The 25,959-nt window shown below is 38.8% G+C and overlaps 1 protein-coding gene across 1 annotated transcript in view; it reads left to right on the top strand.

Annotated features, from left to right (window-relative positions):
• The first annotated feature begins 1,677 nt into the window (after positions 1-1,677).
• Positions 1,678-25,959, top strand: part of TMTC2 (transmembrane O-mannosyltransferase targeting cadherins 2) — a 380,397-nt gene continuing 356,115 nt past the window's right edge. Inside the window, exon 1 of the mRNA XM_063076008.1 lies at positions 1,678-1,842. Coding sequence (XP_062932078.1) covers positions 1,760-1,842 — 83 coding nt within the window. The 5' untranslated portion in view covers positions 1,678-1,759. The remainder of the gene's footprint in view (positions 1,843-25,959) is intronic.

The following is a 25,959-nucleotide window of genomic DNA, read 5'->3' as shown; positions in this document are numbered from 1 at the left end:
AGGCCTATTTTCCGTGTCTTGTGGTTGCTATGCAGCAGGGGGCGCTGCAGTAGTGTTCATCGTGGTCCAAGGGAGCCACTCTCCAGCCAGAAAGGGGACAAGCGAGGAGGAGTTGTGGCAGGCAGCCCGCGGTCGTCTTTGGTCTTGCAACTTTAGTACCCAGAGCTTGTACTACACGGGCCATTCTTCTACACCATATTTCATCATGTTGGATGCTTTCCATCCAGTCCTGCATCCGGGCGGAAAGAAAAGGACATTAGCTTCCCGCCTTAATAGGTTTAAGGACAGCGCGGTACCGGGTTGCTCTAGAAGAGTCGCCACTGTGTTCTCAGGGTCAATCTGACAGTCCCCCTGAAACCACAAAGCCCCCTCCCCCACCCCGGCCCGGCAGTCGCTGCGGGGTGTGTGTGTGTCATTCCTCTTTTGGGGTCCTTTCTTTTTAATCTTACCGCGGGTACATTCCTCTCCCCATACGTCTTTCCACTGACATGGGGGCCAACGGTAGGCTCAGAGCTGACATTTCTCCCTCCCAAGACGCCCGCCAAGCTCCCCAATAACCCCTCTCCCCCATTTCGGCTCACGCGCCGTGTATGTGTGTGAGAGATCGCGTGTGCGTTTGTGGCAACCGAGGCTGCAGCACCCGCCAAACCTGTTCTTCCTGTCCCTGTCCCCAGAAGTCTCTTCCGCTGACCGGACTTACGCCTGGCAGCGCTTGGCACACACTGCGCGGGGTTGAGATCGGGCCGGTGCCAGGCGCCTCCAGGCAGCAGCGGGGCAAGCGACCGCCTCCTCCGCGGTCTCCTCCTCTAGCTCCCCCTGCCAGGGCGCACCCCAGCTACCCCTTTGGGCTGTTTTCCAGCTGTCGCCCTTGGGTCCCGGGGGCTTTCTAGACTGAAATCGAAGGTGAAGGGAACAAGAGGAGGGCGGGACGTGGGTAGGAGGCGCCTCCAGCCCCAGGGAGGGTGGGAGGAGCCTTCAGCCGGCGGGAGGGAGGGAGGAGCCTTGGGGAGGGTCTGGGTGGAGAAAGGGGCCGGGCAAGGCCGGGATGGAGGGCTGGCCACGCAGGCGCGGGGGGCCACGTCGCGCACCCCACGCGGGAGCGGCTGGAGTCTCCAGCGGCCGCTTCTCACTTCACTGGGGAAGGGGCTGGGGCCGGGAGGGAGCGAATAAAGAGTGAATGTGCTGCAGCCGCCGTGGCGGCCGGAGTCAGCCCGAGCGACACCGGAGCAGTGCGCCCGGCAGGCGGCGAGGGGAGGCGGTTCACCTCGTCCCTCCCACCCGCTCCTCTTCCCCTCTCTCACTCCAGCTGGTCCCAGAGCCCGGCTCGGTCCGGTCCTTCTGCCCCCATCCCGCACTCTTCCACCTCCTCCGAGTCCCACTCCTCACCTAGGGCGCCCCGAACTGCCATGGGTTAGGGTGGGGGCCGCGAGTCGCGCGAAGGACCAGCCCTGCGCATCCGCCGGGGGGCGCGGAGCCCGAACGCCGCTCGCTGCGCGCGGGCGCCGGGCATGGGGAGCGCGGTGTGAGCCCGCACCCGGGGAGGACGCTGGAGCTGCGGAGACGGGCGCGAGGAGGAGGACGAGGAGAGGAGCTGTGGATTGGAAGGACCCTAGGGAGGGAGAACAGGGAGGGTGGGGAAGCGAGGGAAAAGTGCAGCTGGGAGGAGAAGGCAGCGGAAGGTGGGGATTGATGCTTCTGTTTTTTGTTGCCGCTGCTGCCCTCGCGCTGGGAGCCGAGCCGGAGGGAAGGCGGTGGAGAGATGATTGCAGAGTTGGTGAGCAGCGCTCTGGGGCTCGCCTTGTATCTCAACACGCTGAGTGCGGATTTCTGCTACGATGACAGGTAAGGGGGCGAGAGGGAAGGGCGACGGGCTGCATGGGGGACTCCGTGGTGGTTCTGCAGCTTCCCGCTTTCGGGCTGGAAGTGCACGTTGGAGGAACGGGTGCAGCACCTGAAGGTTTAGGCGACACGTAAACATTAACACCTAAAGCAGACACCGGGGACGCGAGCGCGCTGGGCGGGCTGAGGGAGTTTCCGTTCCTAGTTTGCTGCAGGTTCTCTCCCTTGCTTCTTGGCTGTTGGCAGACGTTTAAGTTTTTTTTAACGGAAATCCTGGCAATTTGGGAAACTGTTTAATGAACGTATTTATTTTTTTATTTTAAGTCTTAGATATTTCTTGTTGCAACAAAAGCACATTAAGCGATTTTACGTCTGGACTGGAAGGAAGCCGCTCCCCGCCCCCCTAATAGATCTTCCTTGTACCGTTTCCTTTTTATTGATGGGGCACTTTTATTTCCCGAAGTTAAGACACACGTTTGACAGTTGCAAAAATAGTGTAGAGAGAGATCTTTCTCTGCTTCAGCTTTCCCTTTTGACGTGAACAGGACTTTACTTTCAGCCAAGTTAATGCTGCTTATCCCCCCCACCCACCCCCAGTCTCCCTCACCAATCTATGGGACAGCACTTTATAAAGAGCTTAGGCTTTTACTTCTGTTTGGGAGTTTTACGTTAGATGTTAGTAATTCTTTTGTGCTAATTGGGAAAGAAGACGCCCCTAGAGACTGAAGCTGTCTTCTGCATTTGGGTTAGTTTGGGTGGCTAATGAGACCTGAACTGTGTTGTCAAAGAAACTGCATTGATTTCTGGAAAATGTCACAGTTGTGTTGGTGTGTCTACCTATTTTTTAAATGTTGTTTATGTTTAGAAACTGATGAAAAGCTCCAATAGCCATTAGGGAAAATTCCAATTTGTGTCTTTCCGGTGACTTAATCTGATTACAATTAAAACAGATGAATAATTAAAATATATTAGGGAGAACAGCACGCCTGGCTAAACTTATTAACCGTCCTGGGGTGTTTCATGCTCGATTGAAATTAAACCATCCAAAAAGTGAGCACAGATTTACTTTGACAGCTTTTCAGCAGCCTCTCTGGGCTACGGAAAGTGAATGGATCCCCAGGGTTAGGACGAGGCAGTGAATGAACTTAAGCAAAGTGGTTGATAGTGAGGGGAGGTGAGGCAGAAATCTTCTAGTGATAATTAGCCATATTCTGTATTCTCTGGTGTGCCCACTCTCCCGCTAAAAGCATGTTCATGGATGTATGCCTTCAATCTGCAAATCTTTGTTGAGAAATCTCTTGATAATAGGTACAGGAACATCTAGCAAACCCTTCTTAATGCATTTTATGTAGTGTCTGTCAGAGGCTCATTGATAGGAAGCTACTGTTAGATTTAAACTTTCTTCAACTTTTAAGCAGTGTACTGAGTTTAGCAATTACACTGCATGCCATGAGAAATAGTCAGTGTGTAAGGAAGAGTGAGTTGAGCTGCTTTTGTTTTCCCCAATTTTGTGTAATGGTGCACCTGCTATTTCTAAGGAATTGGTGGACAAGGCTTTTGCTTCCAAAAATTGGTGACTTTTCACTTAAACGAGCTCAGGGGTGAGTCTGGGCAGTTACTCGCTCTGCTGGGGACAATTTGAATAGTAAGCATTTAAGCCAAGAATATAGAGCTTATAAAAAAAAGAAACTTATTGTAATGCTGTAACTGTTGTAGAACACTGTGATGAATCAAGCATTCCTGTTGTATGCTCTTGTTAATTGCCGTTCAGTTCTTTAAAAAGTATATCAGAAGAAATTATCCTCTAAAAATTAAGGCTAGAACTAAACTAAATTTGCATGTACATGTTTCTAGAGGTCTAATGCTTATTCTGTGCTCTTGAATCACCAGTAATGTTAGGACATTGAAACTTGCAGAGAATGATGTGACCGTGAGTCGTGCTTTGATGGTTGGCAGATGTTATAAGTTCTTCACATAGGTCAGTCAGATGGAGTGTTAACATTTCTGACTCCTACCTACTAGCTACATAGATGAATTTAATGTGATGATCTTCCCGCGTCATCTGATTGATAGCATGCTCAGTATGATATATATGAGAGGTCTTCCAAAAGTTCATGGGAAGATTCGTATTACCTTGTAACTCAATTTTTCTATGAACTTTTTGAAGTACCCTCATAGACATTATGTGTTGGTGTAATATTGGGGGCCTGTAAGTATGAATTATATACTTTGTTACATTTTGAAGAATACATATTACTCTGATTTCTTAGTAGCAGAACTGCATATGCAGTCGCATACTCATAAGAATGTGAAATCTTAAGAGAAGGAAACTTTGTTTTTATACCCTAGAAGTTATGAAGTGTATATTAATAAGAACACTGAACTTATTGCACACACAGAATGTGAAAGTGATTCATTGCCAATGCGCACTATAAATTGTGGCTTTTCAGATATGTTTTTTCTCTAACTACTGTAACTCACTGGTGTGTGAAGGGGAGAGAGAGCTGGGGAGCCAAGTGTAAACTAGGATATTCGTATTGTGTTTATTTCCACCTACTCCATTTCAGACTGCAGAGATTCACATTTAAAACGTTGCTTAAACTACACCTGGATTCTGCTGTCTCCCCGCCCCCTCCCCGCCTGACCCCGAACTTTTGTAAAATACTGTAAGGAGAGGCCAGTGCTGGAAGTGAAAAGAGCAGTGTTCAAGGAGGGAGATGGCTCTTGTGTCTGACTTGCTTAACTTAATCAAAACCCTGTTTTAGCCTGAAGAATCTGGCGTTTACTTTAGGAGGGCTCTCTATTGCTTTAGCTTAAACATTACTGCTGTGGTACTTCTCAAAGTTATCATTTCTTTTAAATATAGTGATCAGGTTTACTTTATAAGCTGTATATATAATTACTTTCAGTGTTTTTGATGTAACTTGGTTGAAATTAAATGGTAACACGAAACTTTCTTATAGCAAAATCAATTTCCCTAGGGTAAAATTTAATATTTTATAAGTGTTTCTGTGCTGAACTTAAGAATAGCCCTATGATGTGATGAAACAAGCAGTGGAAGAGTAGAATTCACAATATCTGATGAAAAAGCATATATGGTTTTATCTTTATCTTTCTTTCCCTTGCCTTCAATCTAGTAATGACTGTATTGAATCTTAAGTTGTGGTTAGACTAAAGTTGGAATTATAAATAGGCAATATTTACCAAATTTTAAGTCATATTATATTATAACTCCTTGAAGGAGCCTCTGTTATTTTCTGCAGAAAATTGGTGTTTAAGTCAGTGGAAAACTTGCTGACTCCAAATTTCCTGCTCTCTTACATATTTTTTGAGGATGACATGGTGTCATTTTCCTTCATCCTTTTTGAAAATACTGTTAAAAGTTTCTCATGGAGATAACACTATAAGAGGAGCCAGTTTACTGCAAAGCAAACAGAGGTAAACCATAACGCTGTTTTGAAATCTGATTTCACTTTGCGCATATCAGTTGTTGACATGTCCTTTATGACATGCTCTTTACGATATATAGACAAGGAAATAAGATATTGCAATTTCTACATGTTTTTAATTCTCACATGAGTGAAATAATTAGTTTTTAAAAAAGGCAATTTGAAGTTTGGGGAGTGGAAAATGTGTTTGTGGCTCCTATGAAAAATTTTTTTACTTATTGTCCATTCTGCATTTGTTAAACCAGCCACGGTCATTAATGTTACCTATAGGTCTTCTAGCTACTCCGTTGTGCAATAATTGTGTGAAACTTGGAGAAACAACTCCATAGCACACATTTCTACTTGTGAATTAAAACTACCCCAACCTCTTAATAGCACATTCCTACATTACTTTTTCACTTGGGTGTAAATGTAAATCTCGTTTTTTATGGAATCGCTAGTTAAGATTTTCTTCATAATGATTTTACTATTTTGTTTGTTTGTTTGTTTTGTGGCTGGCCGGTACAGGGATCTGATCCTGTGACCTTGGTGTTATAAGGCTGCGCTCTTACCAACTGAGCTAACTGGCTAGCCTCTTCATAATGACTTTAACGTGCATTATTTAAAATGAAGGAATGGAAGATTTAAGGCATATTAATAATTTTTTCAAAACCTGCTTTTTTCTAAAGATACTCAACTCTTCCTTCTAATGTTATTGTTAGTCTGGATTTGGGCTGGTACGATAAGAATCCCTTGTGAAATGATCAATCACTCTGTTAACTTCTCTCTAAAAAGTTCTCTGTAATAGATATGCCTTGAACCAATCTGGGATTGTTATCTTAAAATTCCAGTATGTTAACCACTGAAGGCATGCCTGGTATTTAGTAAAAGCATGTTTAGAAAGCATTACTATAAAATTAAATAAGGGAGAAGTTTGCTTTGTATCAAATGTTTTTTCATCAGGTCATTATCAGCAGAAGCCAATGTGGACAGGAGTACTGTTTTACTCTTCAATTTCCTTCCCAGTTTATAATACACTGAAAAAACTCAGTTGGATGCGATTCTTAGTTTATGAATTATTTTATATGGCATTTTATTTTGTAGCTAAGTTTTGGTTGTTTAAACAAATGTGTTTGGAAACGGTTCATATTGCTGTTTTGAACAACTACATCTCTTATGAGTAAATTAAAATTAAAATTAAAATTAGGTAGTCAGTATGGATCACTTGCCTAACCTCCACTGAGCCTGTCACATGGTGTTTATCATAGCAAATGACCCAGATACAGGCACTGAACGAGTAAGTCCAAATGCCATAGGGAAAATTGCTTGCTAGCCATCTGTCTCTTAGTTGTTTTCATATATATGTGTGTGTTTATATATATACACAAACAACAGTACACAGACAGATATGATTATTAATTTCCATTGGGGAGTCTATAGGCTGTTGTCATCTGCATTTAGTGTTTCAGTGCTAATGTGCCCCAGAGGTAACACTGAATTCTCTGCTGCTATAATTCTGAAATAGCTCAACCTTTTGGATTCCAACATGAATTAGGAGCACAGTTTGTCTTCCTCATCTCTTTGTTGCTGCTCAGCACAACAGGCACTTGTTTAAAATGCCCCAAAATGATGCAGCTGCTTATCATAGGCTAAGGGTGCATTTTCTCTAAAACAGGCACCTTCATGGTATTGGAAAAGGACAAAGTTTACCCTTAAGGTACTGTGAAAAATTTGTGGGTGATAAACCTACTTTCTTATAAATATTATTCTCATCCAGAATGTTTTTAATATAGTAACATTCATCTTTTAAACTTTTTGGTTCTCTCTTGGGAGCTAAGTATTGTATCAGCTTTGGGTACTTTAGTGGCTACGCAAAAGTGACGAGAGTGGCAGTCTTGAAGGAAAGGACCAGTGGGGTATTGAATATAAAGGCCTCTCCTTCATGAATAGGAATTTTGAAGATTTGATTTGTATGTGCTTTTGAGGAATAAACTGCTACATTTAATAAACTAATTATGAATACTAGAAGGCATGTAGTGCATAACACATCTACAGCAGCTGCTCATGCTTATTAACAGGCATCCCACCAAACATTGTCCTTTCTTACCTGTACTTGAAACATGTACTGTAAAGTATGAATCTGGGATTCTGATGATAAACTTAAGAACTTTTATTGAGACTCTGTTCATTTGTTTTCAGAACATTTGCAGCTAGGATGCATGGTGGGTGGTTTGGCCTGGCTTTATTTTTGGTCTGGTGCTCCTTGTCACTTTATTCAAACTTGTGGAAGTTTCGGAATACCTCTCCCAATGTCTCCTTTCTAGTTGTCCAGGTCAGTTCTTCTCGGAGGTCTGCAGTGGCCTAATTCTTTGGGTTAATTAGGTTTGCCTCAACTGGTCATCAAGATTGAAGACTTTTGCCTTAGAGATTTTTGGTCGTATTTTCTAGGCACTTCATTCGAACTGGGTGTAGCACTACCATATTTCTATCGATCCTTGTTCCTCTTGTGTTCTCCTCCCTGACAGTTTAGCTTTTCAGTCACAGTTGTCATTTTCTTTGGTACTCAAGGTTTCTAGAATAAAAGGTGTAGATGTTCATTTCAGCCTTTTTGGAAACTTTCTGGGATTTCTTTTGGGGGTTTGCAACTCTGATCTTTTTTCTTCACAGGTAAATGGGAAACAATTGAGTAAAACTATCTGCACAGGAGAATTTTGAAGAAGGCAGGAGCATTGAAAGGATGGTTTTCAAGACTCGACCGTAAAAGTCGCTGTCATGTTTTGAGTAGTTTATTTCATTTAAGGACATGTCATAAGATGCAGTTAATTTAAACAACTAGAAGTTATTGTTTTTAAAAATGAGTTGGAGAGAAATATTTTGATTTGTTTATGTCTAGAAAATTAGTATGGAAGAGAGACGAGAATTGCAAATTCTACCTCTGGCTTTAGGTTCCATTTTATTGAAGAATTAAATAAAATTATACATATATTTAATACTTTGAAGGTTATACCTTGCCACGTTGCTTAAGCATAGTGCTACTGTATTCGTTTTAGACGTACCTTAGTATTTGGCAGAGGAAATGTTATTTGCTTATGATAATTTGACATAGGTATGAAACATGGCATTGCATGTTGTATAGTCAAGGTGACTGGGTAAATTATGTGATTCGTCAAATGAAACACACATTAGTGCCCTTGGAATAGCAGCTGTGTATTAGGTGTTGTGGTCAAATAAAGGGTTTCTGTCAGATCTCTTTGTCTTTGATGATTAACCTGCATTTCCAAGAATTTATTATAATAACTGTGTAATTATTCCTTAGGAGCATCCAGTTGAAAAGCAAAACAAAACAAACAAACAAACAAACAAACAAACAAAAAGCAAATTCAAAATAGGTGTAAGATCATGGTTTATTAGGAAACAGTGCACAAAAACATTGCCTTGGGGTAAGGGAATTGATTAAGATTTGAAAGTGAAAAATTCACAAGTTTTGATAACGAAAGTGCTTTTTTCCTAATTGTGATTCCAGAGGTTATTGATTTCTTGAGAAGCAGAAAATTTTGACTGTACTAACCTAGGAATTCTCACTTGGCATCATTTAGGAGTATTTTAACTTCAAAGGATGTGTTATTTGCTGAAGAGTGGCCACTGGGGCGCAATATGGCTCTTGACATTTTGAACAGTGTTAAATGATGGGACTGAAGTATTTCAAGCAGCCATGTTTCAGCATTGTTTAAAAACCCAGTGGGAAGAATGGCAGTCTATATAACCCTGCATACTTAGAATTCTTTGGATATTAATTTTAAATGCAGTTCACAAATTTTTTCCCTATAAAATATGTTTTCTTAATAAAAAGATGAATAAAGCTAGTAAAAATTTTAAAGCTGTGTCTTATGAAATTTTATTTTCTTTTTTAACTGCTCTTATAAATAAAGAGACTAAAAAAGATGTAAACCATAGCCCTGGCTTTTTGTTTTTACTTTAATCTGTCAGTTAGGTTATCTGTACCTATGTTAGAGATGTTGTTATAAAGAGCATTGTTATTGAGTATCTAATATAAATCCAAGATTATAAAACTAGTCTTTGAGAGAGGCAGATAAGTGAAACACTTTGTGAAAAGTGAACATCTTGTTTTTGTTAATTTCCAATTTGTTCCACAATGAAAGCATATCTACCTGGCTTTCTTTTCTGCTAGTGTTGTCTATTGGATTAAATATGAATCAATAAACTCTTTAGTAAGGCTCCTCTAGAGGGAGGGAGGACTCACTGGATGTCAGAGCATGTTGAAATGACATCCCTGCAAATTGTGTTCTCTGCAGGGGGTGCCTTAGGTGGTGGCTACAAAGATAATATTCACAGGCTTGACTGCTTTTCTAGTTTTGGGGAGGATGCTTGTCATTACAGAACCATTGAAGAAGGGTTTCTGGCAGCTGCGATGAGCCTATTTTGGTTCCTCTGGGACATTTCTCATTGTTTTATAAAATGTTTTCTGGCTGCTTCTGCCTTTGATCTTCAGGCTTTTAAAAATAAATACGGAGCCTGCTGCCATCGACAGTAAACAATGTCTTAAGGTAGAATACTTGGGTCCAAATATTTTGTCAAGTGTATTTTCTTTAGAACAGGTTGGTCCCTTCCTCCCGCAAATAATTAACTCTAAGACCGCTCTCCAAAAGCAATTGAAAAGAGCTCATTTTTGACAAAGCAAGCGTCTAATGATGAATTTTCCAACTGCCAATTTGCCCCAGAAAAGTTCTCAGGTGATGAAGAAGTTTAATCAGGCAAAAAGACATTTTTATTTGTAGAATTAGGCCCTTTAAAGGGAGGCAATTATTTATAGCTGATGTGTCAAACTTGTATACCTGCATTCGTTTGGTAAACTTCATTTAAAACAGGAAGGTTATTCTTGTTATTCTGTTGAAAGAAAAAAATGTGGTACTGAATTGTGTCACTGAATTTATATTAAAGAAACAAGGTGTTACAGTTTAGCCCTCTGTTACAGGGATATGTAATGATTTAACCAAAGAAAATGTATTTGAGATTTGAATACAAATCTATTAAAGACACCAGTGTGCAGCCTGAAATTACCAACTGTAGTTTTCCATGATATGTTATCTTCTATTTAAAATATCCCATTAAAAATGATCTCTTTAGGGTTGCTTCCTTCTTGCCATTATATTTGAGCCTATTTTTTTTTTTTTTTTTTTTTTTCCATTTTCGTGACCGGCACTCAGCCAGTGAGTGCACCGGCCATCCCCATATAGGATCCGAACCCGAGGCGGGAGCATCGCCGCTCTCCTAGCGCCGCACTCTCCCGAGTGCACCACGGGACCGGCCCGAGCCTATTTTTTTTAAACAATGTTTTTTTTTTTCTTTTGTTCCTTATTGAACAGAAGAAGAAATTTCACTGTTTTAAAACCTCTTGTATGTCATCAGCATAAATAATATAAACCATTACTATGAGAAAATTTTTGGTGGCTGCTTTTAAATGCACTCCATGATATTGAGGATGCCTGTGGAGGGCAAGTGGGTTTTAGATCTAATCCTCTCTTATAAATTATTTCACTGCATTCATAGGGACACAACTGACTATTTTAAAAATGTTTTTATGTCCAGCTCAAATCCTCAGTTTCTTGGAACTAGGTGGATCTCCCTTTGCCTCTCCTAAAGAGACATTGACTTGGGCTTCTTACGGGTTCTTTTTCTATGTGTATGTTTTTAGATCAAAGCTTCCCAAACTTCAATTTACATGGGAGTCAACTGGAGTTTTAAAAATGCAGATTCTGCATTATTGTTATTCCCAGGTGCAGCAAATGCTGCAGGTTCATGGACCCCACTTTGGGTAATAAGGCTGTATTTCATTTAAATGTATTGCAGATAAGCTCAGAGTGTTTTGCAGACATTTAAAAAGGCCACCTAAATTCCTGGATTAAAAAAGGTTGAGGAGAACGTGTCTCGATTATGTGTATAAGTTTAGCCAATTTTTTTAGTCTCTCTGTGTTTCATTTTTCTCATTTGTTCAGTAATGACATCATTAAGTTGATCATATGGGTTTGAGGTGGTGTTTAGATTTTGAAAAGGTAGAGAGAGCCTAGGAGATGATCTCTATTGAAGTAACTGTCACTATCACATATAACAATATCATCTTCTTTGTGACATTACTGTCCAAACAGATACTGGATTCTGATTTTGACAGATAAACAAACTGATATGCAGTTGCCTTGAGCTTATGACTTGAATAGGTCCTGATGCCTAAATAGAGTCTTTAGAGTCAGTGTCTTTATTGGTTTGTGCTTTTGTTGAACAATCCATTGTAAGGAGATTTGGCTTGTATTGCATGAAGACTTTATAGACTTCAGGCAGGCAGCAAAATAAATGCTGGTGAGGCTGCGGAGAAAAAGGAACTCTCATACATTGTTGGTGGGACTGCAAAATGGTGCAGCCTCTATGGAAAACAGTATGGAGGTTCCTCAAACAATTGCAGATAGATCTACCATACGACCCAGCTATCCCACTGTTGGGTATATACCCAGAGGAATGGAAATCATCAAGTCGAAGGTATACCTGTTTCCCAATGTTTATCGCAGCACTCTTTACAATAGCCAAGAGGTGGAACCAGCCCAAATGCCCATCATTGGATGAGTGGATACGGAAAATGTGGTATATCTACACAATGGAATACTACTCAGCTATAAAAACGAATGAAATACTGCCATTTGCAACAACATGGATGGACCTTGAGAGAATTATATTAAGTGAAACAAGTCAGGCACAGAAAGAGAAATACCACATGTTCTCACTTATTGGTGGGAGCTAAAAATTAATATATAAATTCACACACACACACTCACACACACACACACACACACACACACACACAAACCGGGGGGGGGGAAGAAGATATAACAACCACAATTATTTGAAGGTGATACGACAAGCAAACAGAAAGGACATTGTTGGGGGGGAGGGGGGGAGGGAGAAGGGAGGGAGGATTTGGTGATGGGGAGCAATAATCAGCCACAATGTATATCGACAAAATAAAATTTAAAAAAAAAAAAAACAAAAAAAACAAAATATATGGGTTTAGGCAGCTGAGAGTAGGAAAGATAAAAATTTATTGGTGATATTCAGGCATCAAGTGATGCCATTGGGTGAAGGTATTTACATGACATTAGAAATGCTTGGGCCCATGTGATTGTTTAACCTAGTACACTTAAACCTTAAGCTTTCAGAGACCTTGTAGGGATTTCTGAATAGGTAAATACCCTAAATATCTAAAGTTGTACATTTCTACCTAATAGAAATCTTTTTAAAGAACTTGTTCTAAGATTATTCTTTTCCCTTTCTTTTAAAAATACTCTATGTACTGTGCTGTGAACAAACACTGGACTGAGATGGATTAGAGTTAGAGTCTTGGTATTACCACTTTACTAGCTAAGTGCTTGAGCTACACAGCTCTCTTGAACTTGGTATTTTAATTGGTCAAAAGTGAAAATAATAACTGCCAACAATGCAGGAGGATCAAATGAAATAGTATGATGAATGTTCTCTGTGGCTTTAGAAAGCTGCATGGTTATTATATATGTAGATGTAGAGTGTGTCGGAATGACTCAGTCGATCACTCGACATTATCTCACTCTCTCCTCCTCTGGGATTAGAGCTGTGTTCTATTTCATTGTTGTTGCTAATTTTTTCACTTGGACTCTGTAGCTGAGCTCCTACTGTCTGAGCTTCTGTTACACACCCTTCTCTCTCCCTGCAACACCCCATTTCTGCTTCTAATCTCTATCCTCTCCTGTGGCCAGCAGCCCTAGTCTCACTGCTTAAGCAGTTCTTACTTTCTTCTATTTTTTTTCTGTTGCTTCTCATATGTTTCTGGTTTCTGTACATGAAGGCTTATTTTGAATAGCCATTTTGGCCAATCTGAGTACTTCTTTCCTTCTTCAGAGTAAAATCACCAATTTCAGTGCATTGGATGTGAAGAATCTTTGGTCCTTTGGTTCTGTGTGGCAGGACATATTGTTACTTGTAGTCATGGTCTCCCTCTTCATTGATAGCCCCTTTTCCTTTTGGAGTTCATTAATATTCACAGCACTGCTGGTGGCCTGGAGCTTAGGAAAGCTGTGTGTCGGATAAGCTGAAGTTTTTCTGCATGGAAGTGTTTGTGTTAATCAGTTAAGTACTGAGAATATACTGTAAGTAGACTTAGTACATGTGCTAGATGGCAACATCTGATATCTAAATCTGGTGATGTACTTTTGTTAACTAATGATGAAATATGTCTTTATCATAGAGCTTTTCAAGCAACGGGGTGACAAAGAATAAAGATCATAAGAATTTTGGAATCAGATGCTTTAGAGATCTAATCTAGAACATTAGTTGCTAATGGTGTAATTTTGATTGTGTTACTAAAATTCTTTGAGACTGTGTTTCCTTTTCTATAGAATGAGGGTAGTGATACCTACTTTACAGAGTTGTTGGGAGAATTTAATGAGGTAAGTTATGTAATGTGCTTGGCACAATGTCTGGTATCTGGGATACTTGTTAAATATTTCTCTTAATCAAGAAATTATTCATTAACTATTGCTGATAGTTTAAAAATCACTATGTAATAACATCTGAAAGTCTTATAGCACATTTAGGGATTTTTCTGAAAAGCCAATATGTAAAACTTAAACTTATTTCTAGTAACATTTAACTTAGTATTTTAGATAGGGTAACCGAAAGGGTTCAGTAACCTACAATAATTAAGTAACGATTTTGGAGTTTAATTTTCATCCTGAATTTTAAGCTTGGAGAAATGATGTTAAAACTTAAACATTATAGACACATACACACATGCATGCATGCATGCATGCACACATGCAAATTTTGCCAATAAATTATTTGCAGTGTATAGTGAATTAAAATTGTATGTGACAAACATAATTAGATGTCTTCATATTCCTTACCATAATAGACTTTCTTCTTTCAAGTGAGATGATATGGTACATGAGAGCACATGCAAAATTATTTTTTAGCATCTTATAAAAATAATTCCACTCTATGGTATCTTAGACAATGAAATATCTTAAACAATGAAAATGCAGACTTGTTTTCATTTATATTGGAAAATATTACGTTGAATTAAGATGTATCCCAAATCTCAGGGATACTTTTATATACCCTTTTTTGGACTGATCAGAATTGAAATACAAAAGCTCTGTTTGAAACCTTTTCTGAGAAGCTTGCTCTCTCTCTCACTCATTTGCACTCTCACTAAGACCTACAACTGGAATTAATTTACTTACAAGTAGTTTTGCATTTAAGAGTATTGGTCTCTTTCTTAATTAAGACAGATCTTTCACATATTTATTTAACATTTTTGTAGGAGTTCCCTATGTAAGAGAACATGTGTTACTTTAAAACACTAACAACTTCTTGCTTTCTTCCCTCCTGAAAAAAGAAAAACTTTTCTTCCCGAAATGCAGGGAAACTTAGTATGTTGAAGGTAACCCATTACTGTATGGAATAAGCCTTTCTTTTTAAAGTTAGGATGTGGCTCTGATTTCCCTGAGTCCCTTCCACCTTCAAACAGGTCACAATTTTATAATAATGGATCTGAGAAATGTAGTTGGCCATTTTGGGGCAGTTAATAATGTTTTGAGTAAAACATTGGCCATATGGCCACACATACAGTGTGTGTGGCACATTAACACAACAAACCATATTAACCGAAGATATTTTACTTCAGATACAATCATCCTTTATTTCTTATGTGTTACTTTATTCTCAGTTGGATTGTTTACTCTATTCCTATTGATAACTAAATTCTAACAGCAAGTGGAAAGCTCCTAAAAAGGAGATCACCTTTGGTTCTTTCTGGATAGCAGCCTAGTTTTCTGTAGTGTATATCTGTTCTTTGGAACATTTTTAAAATATGCAGGTGAAAATTCTCCCAATATTTTAATAAACTGGATTCTGTTACTGATGGGCTAAAAAATTCAATCATACTGTTTTTAAAGGAGAATAACAAGTGGGTTTTGCAGGATGGTGCTCGACTCTGGAATTAATTTAAATTGGTACAAGAAACTAATAATTCAAGAACTTATAAAACAACATGCTTCCGCAATTGATGTTTAGAACTAAAAAGACTAGCAATTGGATTTCTCCAGGGTTTCAAGTTGGATGGGAAGGTGTGGATATCTGTTCCAATGGAGAAGGTTAAGTATGACATCCCTATAAGGGAACTTTGGTGAAACTGAGAGAAGTTGACTTGAGGATTTTGCCCCTTTCTTGCTTAAGATATAGTACTGTCCTTTGATCACATAGAGGAAGGATGATTCTGGGGAAATTTGGATGAACTTTTTCTTCGTGAGGGGAAAAAGAGGCACTGGAATGGAAGATGGATAGTTTTGATTGGTTTCTTTGTGAATTGGGATCAGAGCAGCAAGTAAGCTTCTGGAGGCGAAATCAAGACACACTGTTAGAATGGAGGTTCTCTGAAGTCAATTGTGTTTGTGGAAGTAGCTCTTTGGTGTTTTTCAAAACACTCTGTGATGTATATTGGTTATATGCTGAATTTTTGGTGTGTGTTATAAAATAGTTGCTTGTTTGTATTTCCTAAAAAAGTCTATCATCATAGTAAATATCCGTATGCTCATCTTTGTGTGCTTAGAATTCAAGCTCTGAGTATTTATTTATTTATTCATTCGTTCATCTATTTATTTTGTTGGAGATGGGGAGGTTTTTTTGTTTGTTTGTTTGTTTTTTGTTTTTCAAATTGAAGTCCAAAAGAGTAATTAAATTTAATGTTAAATTGGACAGTTTATTCATAAACCACAAAACCTATAAGTTTAAGGTAGATCATGGATATCTAAAAGTTAAAGTTGTTTTTAATACTAAGCATAATCTTAAGTTTAAATTTTCATTTTTATTTCTTTTTCTCTCATCATTACATATGAAAACTTGTTGAAAATGAAGTTAAAAGATTTCCTGCAAATCATAAGACTTGACAAGAATATTATTTACTTTATACTTTTTCTAAATAAAAACTTAAATATAAGCCAGAACTTAGCCCAAATGATTTTTTCTTTAAGCATCTTTGGAAATCTGTTAAAAATAGAGTAAATGCTTTGCGTGCAGCTTACCTACTGCATTTGAAAAACATCTTTTGTGTATGTCTGCAAGCTATTCATGTGTTCCAAAAGAGTTTACCAGAATAGACTAAAATTGGTAGAATTAGGCATAACACTGCAGGTATAGTTTTATCAAAAACTGGAATGGTAGTCTCAGAATTTTGAGTACCTGGAAACTAATGAATGCTTCTTTTGTAAACTATTCAGTGTTCGTTCACTTAAAGAAAGTTATTTTTATCTTAAGGATTTTTGTCCGAGAAAGTTACATCAGTTGCGCCTAATTCTTTGGCACTGTTCACCATCAAATTTCTATTCAGTATCAACATTGGTATTAGAAACAGAAGGAGATAAGTGGGAATTAAGAAAGCAACAGAGATATAAGGAAATGATTGTCCTTATGTACATATCAGCCACAAGATTTAATGATATTTGGTAGTGGCATAGAATGTTTTGTGTATATTCTGAGCATTTATCTCAGAGGCCAGAAATGGCTGTTGTTACCAGAAGTGATAGAAGGAAAGGAAAAGTAAGGGTATGTTTACCATTTTAAGTAGTCTGATCTTTGCAAATTATAGTGGAAAAATATGATAATTGTATTCAAAATTTGGGAGAAAGATTTGAATTTGGTTCATTTTAAATTCAGGAAATCAGCTCAAATAGACATTGGCCTTTGATTTAAAAGTGGTAAGACATTCTTATCTAGAAATGTGCTCTCTCTCAAGAAAGCATCAGTGTGGCATGCTTTCGGCTGACGTCATCCCCTTCTTTCTTTATCAAGCATTTGTAAATGCTTAGCTGTGTCAAGAACCATGTTAGATATTGGGGGCAACGGCCCAGAAAAACATGTAGTCCATAATCTCAAAGAGTTTAGGGTCTGATGGGGAGACAACCAAGTAAACAGACAGTTACTCTAAAACAGAGACATGTTTATGATTCTGTGTGAGGGCATTAAAGGGGCACTTGTCCCAGACTGGAAGGCAGACAGGTACTTGTGAGAAGCTTATGCCTCAACTGACTCCTGAAGAACAAATAACAATTAGCTTAGTAAAGATGAGACAGAGGAACGAATGTTTGGGAAAAAAATGTACAAGAAGGGAAAGGCTTGGTGTCCAAGAACAGAGCATAATGCTGGAGGAGAAGATGGAGGGAGGGAGATGAATTGGTAGGTAGGTGGGAGCAAGATCCCCAAGGGCCTTATATTTCATGATAAAATTTGGAGAATTGTCTGATGGAGGGCGAAATACAAAGAAGGGAGACCAGAAAGGTGGTTAATCTTGGATTATATTGGCTAGGTAGGCTTATATAGGCTATGTAGGATTATATTGGAGGATTTGTATTCCCAGTAATGAGGGTTAAAATAAGGTAGGAACAGAGGTGAAAAAGAAATTTTGGATGTATTGGAAATGGAAAGATGAAGAAAGATTGATTTCACTTGGTAATTAGCTTAATGCAGATGGTCAGGGGGAGAAAGGAGTTAAAGGCTATTCTCAGATTTCTGTCTTGGGCAAGGTGAAAAGGGGAACACACAGGTACATCAGTTTTGGGTTAAGGGAGATGGAAAGACGTTCCTACTTTTCTTAATGAGTAAGTGGAGAGGTGAGATGTCAGAACATCTCTGCTCAAACATATATATGGTTGTGGATTCTTTAGAGTTTGGAATGCCTGTATTGCTGCTTAGAACTGTTGCTAAAACTTTGTTATTGCACCTTTATTTTTGGCTAGATATTATTTTGATAATAAGGATTCTTGATTATAAGTGACTTTCTTAGTACATTCATGCTGCTATAATAAATAACCTTAAACTTGGTGGCTTACAAACAACAGACATTTGTTGTTCATGGTTGTGGAGACTGAGAAGTCCAAGATCAAGGCACTGGCAGATTCAGGGTCTGATGAGGGCCCACTTCCTGGATCATAGGTGGCCATCATTTTTGCTGTGTCTCACGTAGCTGAAGGGACAAGGGAATTCTCTGGTGCCTCTTAAAAGGGCACTAATCCCATTCCTGAGAGGGCAAAGCCTAATTATCTCCCCAAATCCCCACCTCCAAATATAATCGCACTGGGTGTTTGGATTTAACATATGGAATTTTGAGGGGGACACAAACATTCAGTCTATAGCAGTAACATAAACCCAGTATAAGGAACTGGAGTTTCTTGCTTGTCTGAACCAGAGAGCTGTAATGAGTCCATGAGGATTTCATTTGTTTCTCCATTTCTTGATCTGGCTATCATGGTCATTGTGGCCAGTGGCAACCTAGAACCCTAGTTCTCTCGGAAATGCTCCAGGGAAGACTTTAGTTATCCTGACTTAGGTCATAAGGTCTTCCATGAAACAGTGGCTGGGGGTACTTTGTCTTCATGATGCTCATAATCCTGAATGACACAGTCCCAAATGCCATAATCCCTCATGTTGACACCTGAAAGATCAAAATCCCTAAAGTCTAAAATCCTGAAAATCCCTAAAGATCAAAATCTCAAAAATGTAATTCTGGAAAAAATAATTTAAAAAATTTTAAAAGACATTCATTTACATTTTTAAAAGGGGATTTATGTGAGAAACATAAAAACATGATAGAACACTTTATAGACCACTTTTTATAATCAAATAAGCAATAGTAACATACATATTTTTGCAAGCATAAACACCAGGTATACTAATGACAGTCATATTGGTATAACAGTTAGGAGCACACAAACTGTATTCATAAAGAAATAGGTCAAAAAGTGAAATGCATAAATGCGTATCATTATGGCTGGTAATTGTGTGCACACAGATTTATAACTGCCCCCATCTGAGATACTGTGAAGGACAGCTAAATCTTTTGATGAGATCAGTCAAAAACCAGGATTGGTCACCACCAAGTATGCAGATGCTGTAGGAATGGAGATCTCAAGAAATTTTATCTTTTACAAATGCTTATGTACAAAAAGGATATCCCTTTCCCAGAATTTGGCATTTGGAATTTCAATCTTTTGGGATTATGATTTTTTGGGGGTTTTAGACTCTAGGGATTTTGATCTTTGGAAATTTCAACATTCAGGATTGTAGCATTTGGGAGTGTGGATTATGGCCCAAACCCCTCTCTCTAGGCCTAGGTCATGTGCCTGTACTATAGCCTTGCATGTGAGTGGAGCAGAGGCAGGTTTGTCTATTTCACACCAAGTGGAATAGGTTCGCCACAGGAGATGGGGGCTCTGTTACTAGAAAGGGCAGGTATTCTTGGAAGATGGGAAGACCACAGATGTCCATGAAACCTAAGAAGTCCACTTTTATTCTATTCTTATTACCCTGGGAAATTTGAGTATTGCTCTTAGTGCCAACTTGATCATAAATGCAATTATAGAAGTCATGTAGCCTTACTCAGTTATGAGGTGGTCACCCATATGTCGTAGAATATTCACATATATGAGTGAGTTTTGGATTATTATCTAAATTGGGGAGGGCACCTTATGGGCCAAATCCACTCTGCAACTTATTTTTTAAAAACAGCCACACCCATCTGTTTATATATTGTCTATGTTTGCTTTCTCTTTACAATGGCAGAGGTTAGTAGTTGCGACAGAGACCTTGGGGCTTGCAAAGCCTAAAATATTTACTATCTGGCCCTTAACTGAAAAAGTTTGCCAACTCCTGATCTAAATGGAAACGTGTAATTTTAAAACCTTTCTGGCAAACTTATTAATCCCTGAGAGCACATCTGGACACTCTCAGGGGTTCCCCGACCATAGTTGAGAAACACAGGTTGATGATATAATTTTTAGGAATTAAAGCTCAAGGTCAGACTTATAGATGTAAAATTTTACTGACTTCCCTTTCCCCTGAGTCCACACTACCGTAAGTGTTCTCAGTGATTTTTGTGGAACGTGGCAAACATGCTGCCTGGGAGACCAGGATAGCAGTAAGTGACCAGATGGCATGGGCTTCATACCACTGTGATCGTTACAGGTTTCATCCCAATGAATCCTTTGATCCTGGGTGTGTTGGTGAGAAGTGGTTCTCATGCAACAGTAAGTCTTTGTGTGCTGGTGCTGGTCCCATCAGCCCCTGTCATGCGGTCCTGGCAGTCATGTTTGGCCTGCAGGAAGTGCCTGCTGTTTCATCTCAGAGTGGCGGCTTCTCGGATGCTGGAGTTGATGTTTGTTAACCTGGGCCCTCCTTCCTCTATAGCTGCAAGCCTGTGCTTCCAAGCAGTTGTTTCCCAGCTGTCTGCTGCTTTGTTACATTGTTTCAGGCTGTGCTTCAATGTGCTCTCCAAGTGTTTTGCTTGACCTCTCCATGGGTTTCTGCCTTGCTTTAGCTCCTCACTAAGCAGCTGTTTGGTATTCTGCTGCTATCCATTTTCTCATGTGGTGTACCCACTGGTCCTAATTTTCTGTGATTGAGGTTTTGACACCTACAAAGTGACTCTGCATCAATGCTTGGTTGTTGAGAGCCTCATCTTGATGCTTTTTTGTTCTTTGGGCTACCTGGGAGACACCCTTGATAAAATGTCAATAATACCTTGCCATGATAGTAGTTTTTTTCTTATTGGCAAAGAAAAAGGCCATATGTTTTTGCTTTGATCTAAATCGCTATCTTGTGTATTCTGTGAGAATCCCCATTTGTCAAATGGTTGCAGTTTGGAGATGGTTGTCCTCAGGTAGGAAAATCAATGTCAGGACCAAGATTGCCTACAGCAAGATTGTATCTGATTCTTATATTTTCCAAGAGTTTTGTTAACTTATGTGGCTAGAAACGTGTTTTACAAAACAGCAGTACCTGGTTTTTCAAAATTTGTAGCTCAGATGTTGATTTGCCCATTTGAAATAATGCATAGATTGATCCTTATTGAGTGGAAAATGCTGTCTTGGATATGATTTTCAACAGTGACTTTGAAAGATAACTAATTTGTATGCATATGAAATGAAATTGTAAGACCCGACAAGTAAATGAAATACATTTTAGCCAGAGCTACCTATACTTAAAAACAAAACTTCTAATTTGATTTTCAATTAGAGCCTATTAAACATTCTTAATTCATAAGTCAGGTAGGAAACAATTTCTGTAAAAGCAGACTTGAAGTAGACAGATTTCGACCTATAACTAGTGAATTCAATTAAAAAATATTAAGCTAGGAGAGATGTATTAAATCCAACATACATTATAATACTTGTTTAAAGGGTATCATAATATTCTGAGTTTGAGAAAAGTTCAATCCTAGTGTTAAATTTTATGAGTAGATATGTAATATTCATGCATTTACATGCAATTCTGTATTTGCCACAAGCCAAAAAAACAATCATTTACAAATAACACAGAGGGCAGTAAATTTGTTGGCGGTGGTGCTAGGCCTGTTGTAATTCTGTAGTGTTTTTAAAATTTTTTTAATTTTTTAATGTGCAAGTGGTGAATTGTTGTTGCTTCTGGGAGCCAAAGATACAGTGATATGTGAATGTGTCCAGGCAGCACTTACATTATGTAAGGCTTAGAGGTATTTTCTTATAAGCAAAATATTTTATGGGAGTAATAGGAAAATGTGTACTATTGAAATCATATCCATAAAATGGGTGTTTTTGTTGATGTTTCCCTCCTAACTCACATTTGAGGTTTACAGGTTTTGCTTGGTGCTCTTAGTACTATGCTGTCAATTGAGACATAGTTCCCCTCTGGTGGGAGTTCATGTCTGAACCCAGACGTCCTACTGTGTGAGCTCTAATCACAGTGAACATTTTGAGCTGCCCTCGCTTCCAACATGGGTGTCCTGTTTTCTCTTCCAAAGGTTCAAGCTATGTTACAATCTTCCTTTTAGTTGCATCTCTTTAGATGTGGCTGTCATCATTTATCTTTTGCTTAGTCGGGGTAATTGCTGTAAACAGGCATAGGCTTAGATTGTTGCTGTTGTGAGGTTGCTGCTTTCCCTTCTAGGCAGCCCAGTACTTTTGTCTCAGTTCGTTTCTAGTTTATCTCTACATCAAGATCTGAATGAATTATGATAGTTATAAGTATGATAAATGAATAGTGATTAAAAGAGAAATACTGAGAAGTTATACGTTTTAGTTCTCCAGGGATAAGACATTGAGAAATAGGTTAAATGTTTCTTGTTGAAGAAAGGAGAGATCAAGTAGGGTAGATCATTGACTAATGGGTATCCTTGGGTTTATTCTAATATCTTTCACTTCGTGGCAGTATTCTGGAGGTAAGTTAGAGATTTGGCTGAATCTAGGTTTGCACATCTATGAAGAGGTAGTAATTCCTGATCTCATAGGGTTGCTATGACCATGAAATCCAATTTAGCTTAATATGTTTTTATTTCTCATCTAATGTTTCAGGCACTGTATTAGTGGAATGTCATTGAAAATAAGGAATCACATGTTCTCTTGTCATCGGGATCTCACAAACCTGTTGGACAAATATCATGTGGTTTGGTGTCTTACATGAATGAACAATTTATTGAGGTATGAGGATATATTGTGGAAGCCCAAAAGAAGGATTTGATTATCTTTGGAGGGATTGAAAAGAGGATTCATGGAGGAAATGTCAGGTTGTTGGAATGGTGGAAACCTCAGAACTGTGACTCCAGCGTTTTGCATGAGACCTCAGCATGGATAATGGTAGAAGAAAAGAAAGCTGCCCAGGTTGATGGTCATTGGCGCAGCAGAGCATTAGGGCAGGAGGAGGTAGCATGACTTAATATTGTCAGGTTCAAAGATAGACTTATTTGTGAAGCTCCCAACATGGTAGTGTGAAGATGGAAATATGGACCATGTTGATGCTGCTCTGCCTCCTCGCCTCAGATCTTCCTGGGCCACAAGTTCTTTTAAGAATACGTAGGCTCTGATTTTGAGGATTGTGTGGAGAATGACATCATACTGGCAGCAGAAAACTTTTAGAGAATGGTAAAGCTTTATGGAAATGCAAATAGTATTATAAAAAATGCTACGAACGTATTTAGGCATGAAGTAGATTATTGTACCTTTTTAATAATTATGTGCATATTATCATACTAAGTTCTTTACATATTTTCTCATTCCTCTCAACTCAATAAGGCAGTTGTTATTATTCCTCTTTTATGAATAAGGAAACAAGCTCTGTGAGGTTAAATAACTTGCATAAGGTCATTGAGCCATTAAATGATGAGTCAGATTGAGCTTAGACACACCTATCTCTGGAGCTCAGGCTTCTGATCCCATTCCATTAAAGCACTGGGACAGAGAAGAGTTTAGGTGATATGAGTTTGAATCCTGTTTTTTCCTCCACTAAGTAACTGTATGAGCTTGCACATTTACTCAAGCAAGTATTTACTTAGTATTACTTATCTTGTTATTATAGGGTATGCAGAGATGAATCTGAGTGAATTTTGCTTTCAAAGCAGGTTTTTTGTATCATGGAGCCATCTGGCCATCTAATGAAATCTATGGACTTCTTCCTAGAATAATACCTTAAATGCGTAAAGTAAAACACCAATATGTTGAAATATGTTTATCAAAACACTGAAACACCAATTCATTATATAGTAATATAGTAGTCAGTCCCCCCTTACCTGCGAGAGATGTGTTCCAAGATCCCCAGTAGATGCCTGAAACTCTAAATATCACTGAACCTTGTAAATAACATGTTTTTCCTATTCATATGTAAATGGTAAAGTTTACTTTATAAATTAGACATAGTATGAAATCAACAGCAACAATAATAACTTAGAACAATTATAATAATATGCTAGATCACTGCTTTTGCACTTTGGGGTCATTATTAAGTAAAATATGGGTAATTTAAACGCAAGCACTGTGATACTGCCACAGTCAATCTGATCAGGAAGATGGCTACTAAGTGACTAATGAATTTGTAGCATATACAGTGTGGATATGCTGGACACAGGGATGAATCATGGCCCCAGGCAAGACAGCACAAGATTTCATCACACTACTCAGAACAGTGTGCAATTTAAAACTTATGAATTGTTTATTTCTGGAATTTTCCATTTAATATTTTTGGACCATGTTTGCAAAGCAAAACCATGCGTAAAGGGCAACGATTGTAAATACCTTTCTTTATTAATCCATTTAATAACTAAACCAAGTGCTAGGTCCACTAGCTACTATAATATCAAAGTCAGTCATGAGCATAAATTATTTTTTGAGAAATTTGCAACAGCTGTATTGTGATAGAAAATTATCTGTGATTAATACTGGTGACAAAGTCACTGCCATGATTTGTTGTCTTCATTTACAATTGAAGGCAGTACTGTTTTGTTAGAGACCAGTGAAAAGTACCTTTTTTTTCCATCCAAGTTCATGAACTCCTTGAATTCTCCCTGTGCAACCCAGGATGAGAACCTTTGGTAGGACAAGAAACTGCATAATTAAGATCCTGTGAAGAAACAAGGCAGAAAATTAGGGTCATTGGGAGTACAGAGGTAGAAGATATTTTGGGCATTCACCTCTGTAAACTTGAGGAATTTGGCTGAAGTCGGTAGTTTGAAGTCCGAGAAGGGTGGGGAAGGTCAGAGGCAACCATCAACTTCTGTTAAAACCCCAAAGCTTACAATTACCCAATACAGGATAACCTAGACTAACAAAATGTTGGGATTTTATTTGCTTTGTTTTCAATTTTTATAAATAAGTATATAAATTCAGAGAGTTCAGTACTGGATAGCTTTTATAGGTCAGAAAATCTGATTGTTAGCCTTGACTTTTGATTAGTAAAATGGGAAAATACATTGTGAAAGAACAAAGTTAGGCCATTTGAAAATCAGTCCTTGGGCTGAATGACGAGTGGATATTCTGAAAGGGATCTGTGGAGAAGATGTTAGAAATCACTGATTTGGGTAATCTTTGTCATCTCTTTTAACTCTGATTCTGTTACCTAAATATCCTTGATATTTATAGCAGATTGAAATAAGTCTGGTTTTTCATGGATTCTGATGAAAGAAAAGAAAAAAATGAAAACAGATGGAAAACCTGAAAAGTAACTTGTGGTTGATTGACAGTAACTGTGGAGAACTCTTTAGAAAGGAAATGAGATGTTTTTTGTTGACTCCAGCAGATGAAAGTGTGTAAATTTTTCCGTCACTTTAGAGCTAGACTCAGTGCAAGTGGTTGTGTTACAGAATCAGAAGAACAGAAAGAAAAATTGTATGATTATCATCACACATAGGAGTAAAAGGAAGGGTTCACATTTTTATTAAAGGCTCATGGCTAAAAGAAAGCCTTTCTTCAGAGAAGTGAGTCCTGATCTTTCCTCTTCTTTCTCCTGTCACTCTTTGTCTTCAGGGAGCATCTTCTATCTTTATTTTCTTCCTCTTTTCTTCCTCTCTTCTTGTACTTTTCTGTCCTCTCTCTCCCTCCTGTCCCCATTCCCTCTCTGTGCCGCTTCTCCCTTCCCCACCAACCTCCTCCACCCTTCACATGTTGGTGATGCCAAACTTAGGCTCAGGAATAGCCACCTCACTGAGTTGATGGCACTGTGAGAACTGCTTTTTGTATGTTATTTCACTTAGCTCTGGATACAGGAGGGACCTGCGAATCATGCTAGGTGCTCCAGGAAGTCTGATAGACCGTGATAATTGAGCTAAGATTTGGGGAAGGCAAATACATGGCAGTCTTAG

Source organism: Cynocephalus volans, chromosome 12 (genome assembly GCF_027409185.1).
Source record: "Cynocephalus volans isolate mCynVol1 chromosome 12, mCynVol1.pri, whole genome shotgun sequence".
Taxonomy (NCBI): Eukaryota; Metazoa; Chordata; class Mammalia; order Dermoptera; family Cynocephalidae; genus Cynocephalus; species Cynocephalus volans.
This window is presented reverse-complemented; position numbering and strand designations above follow the sequence as displayed.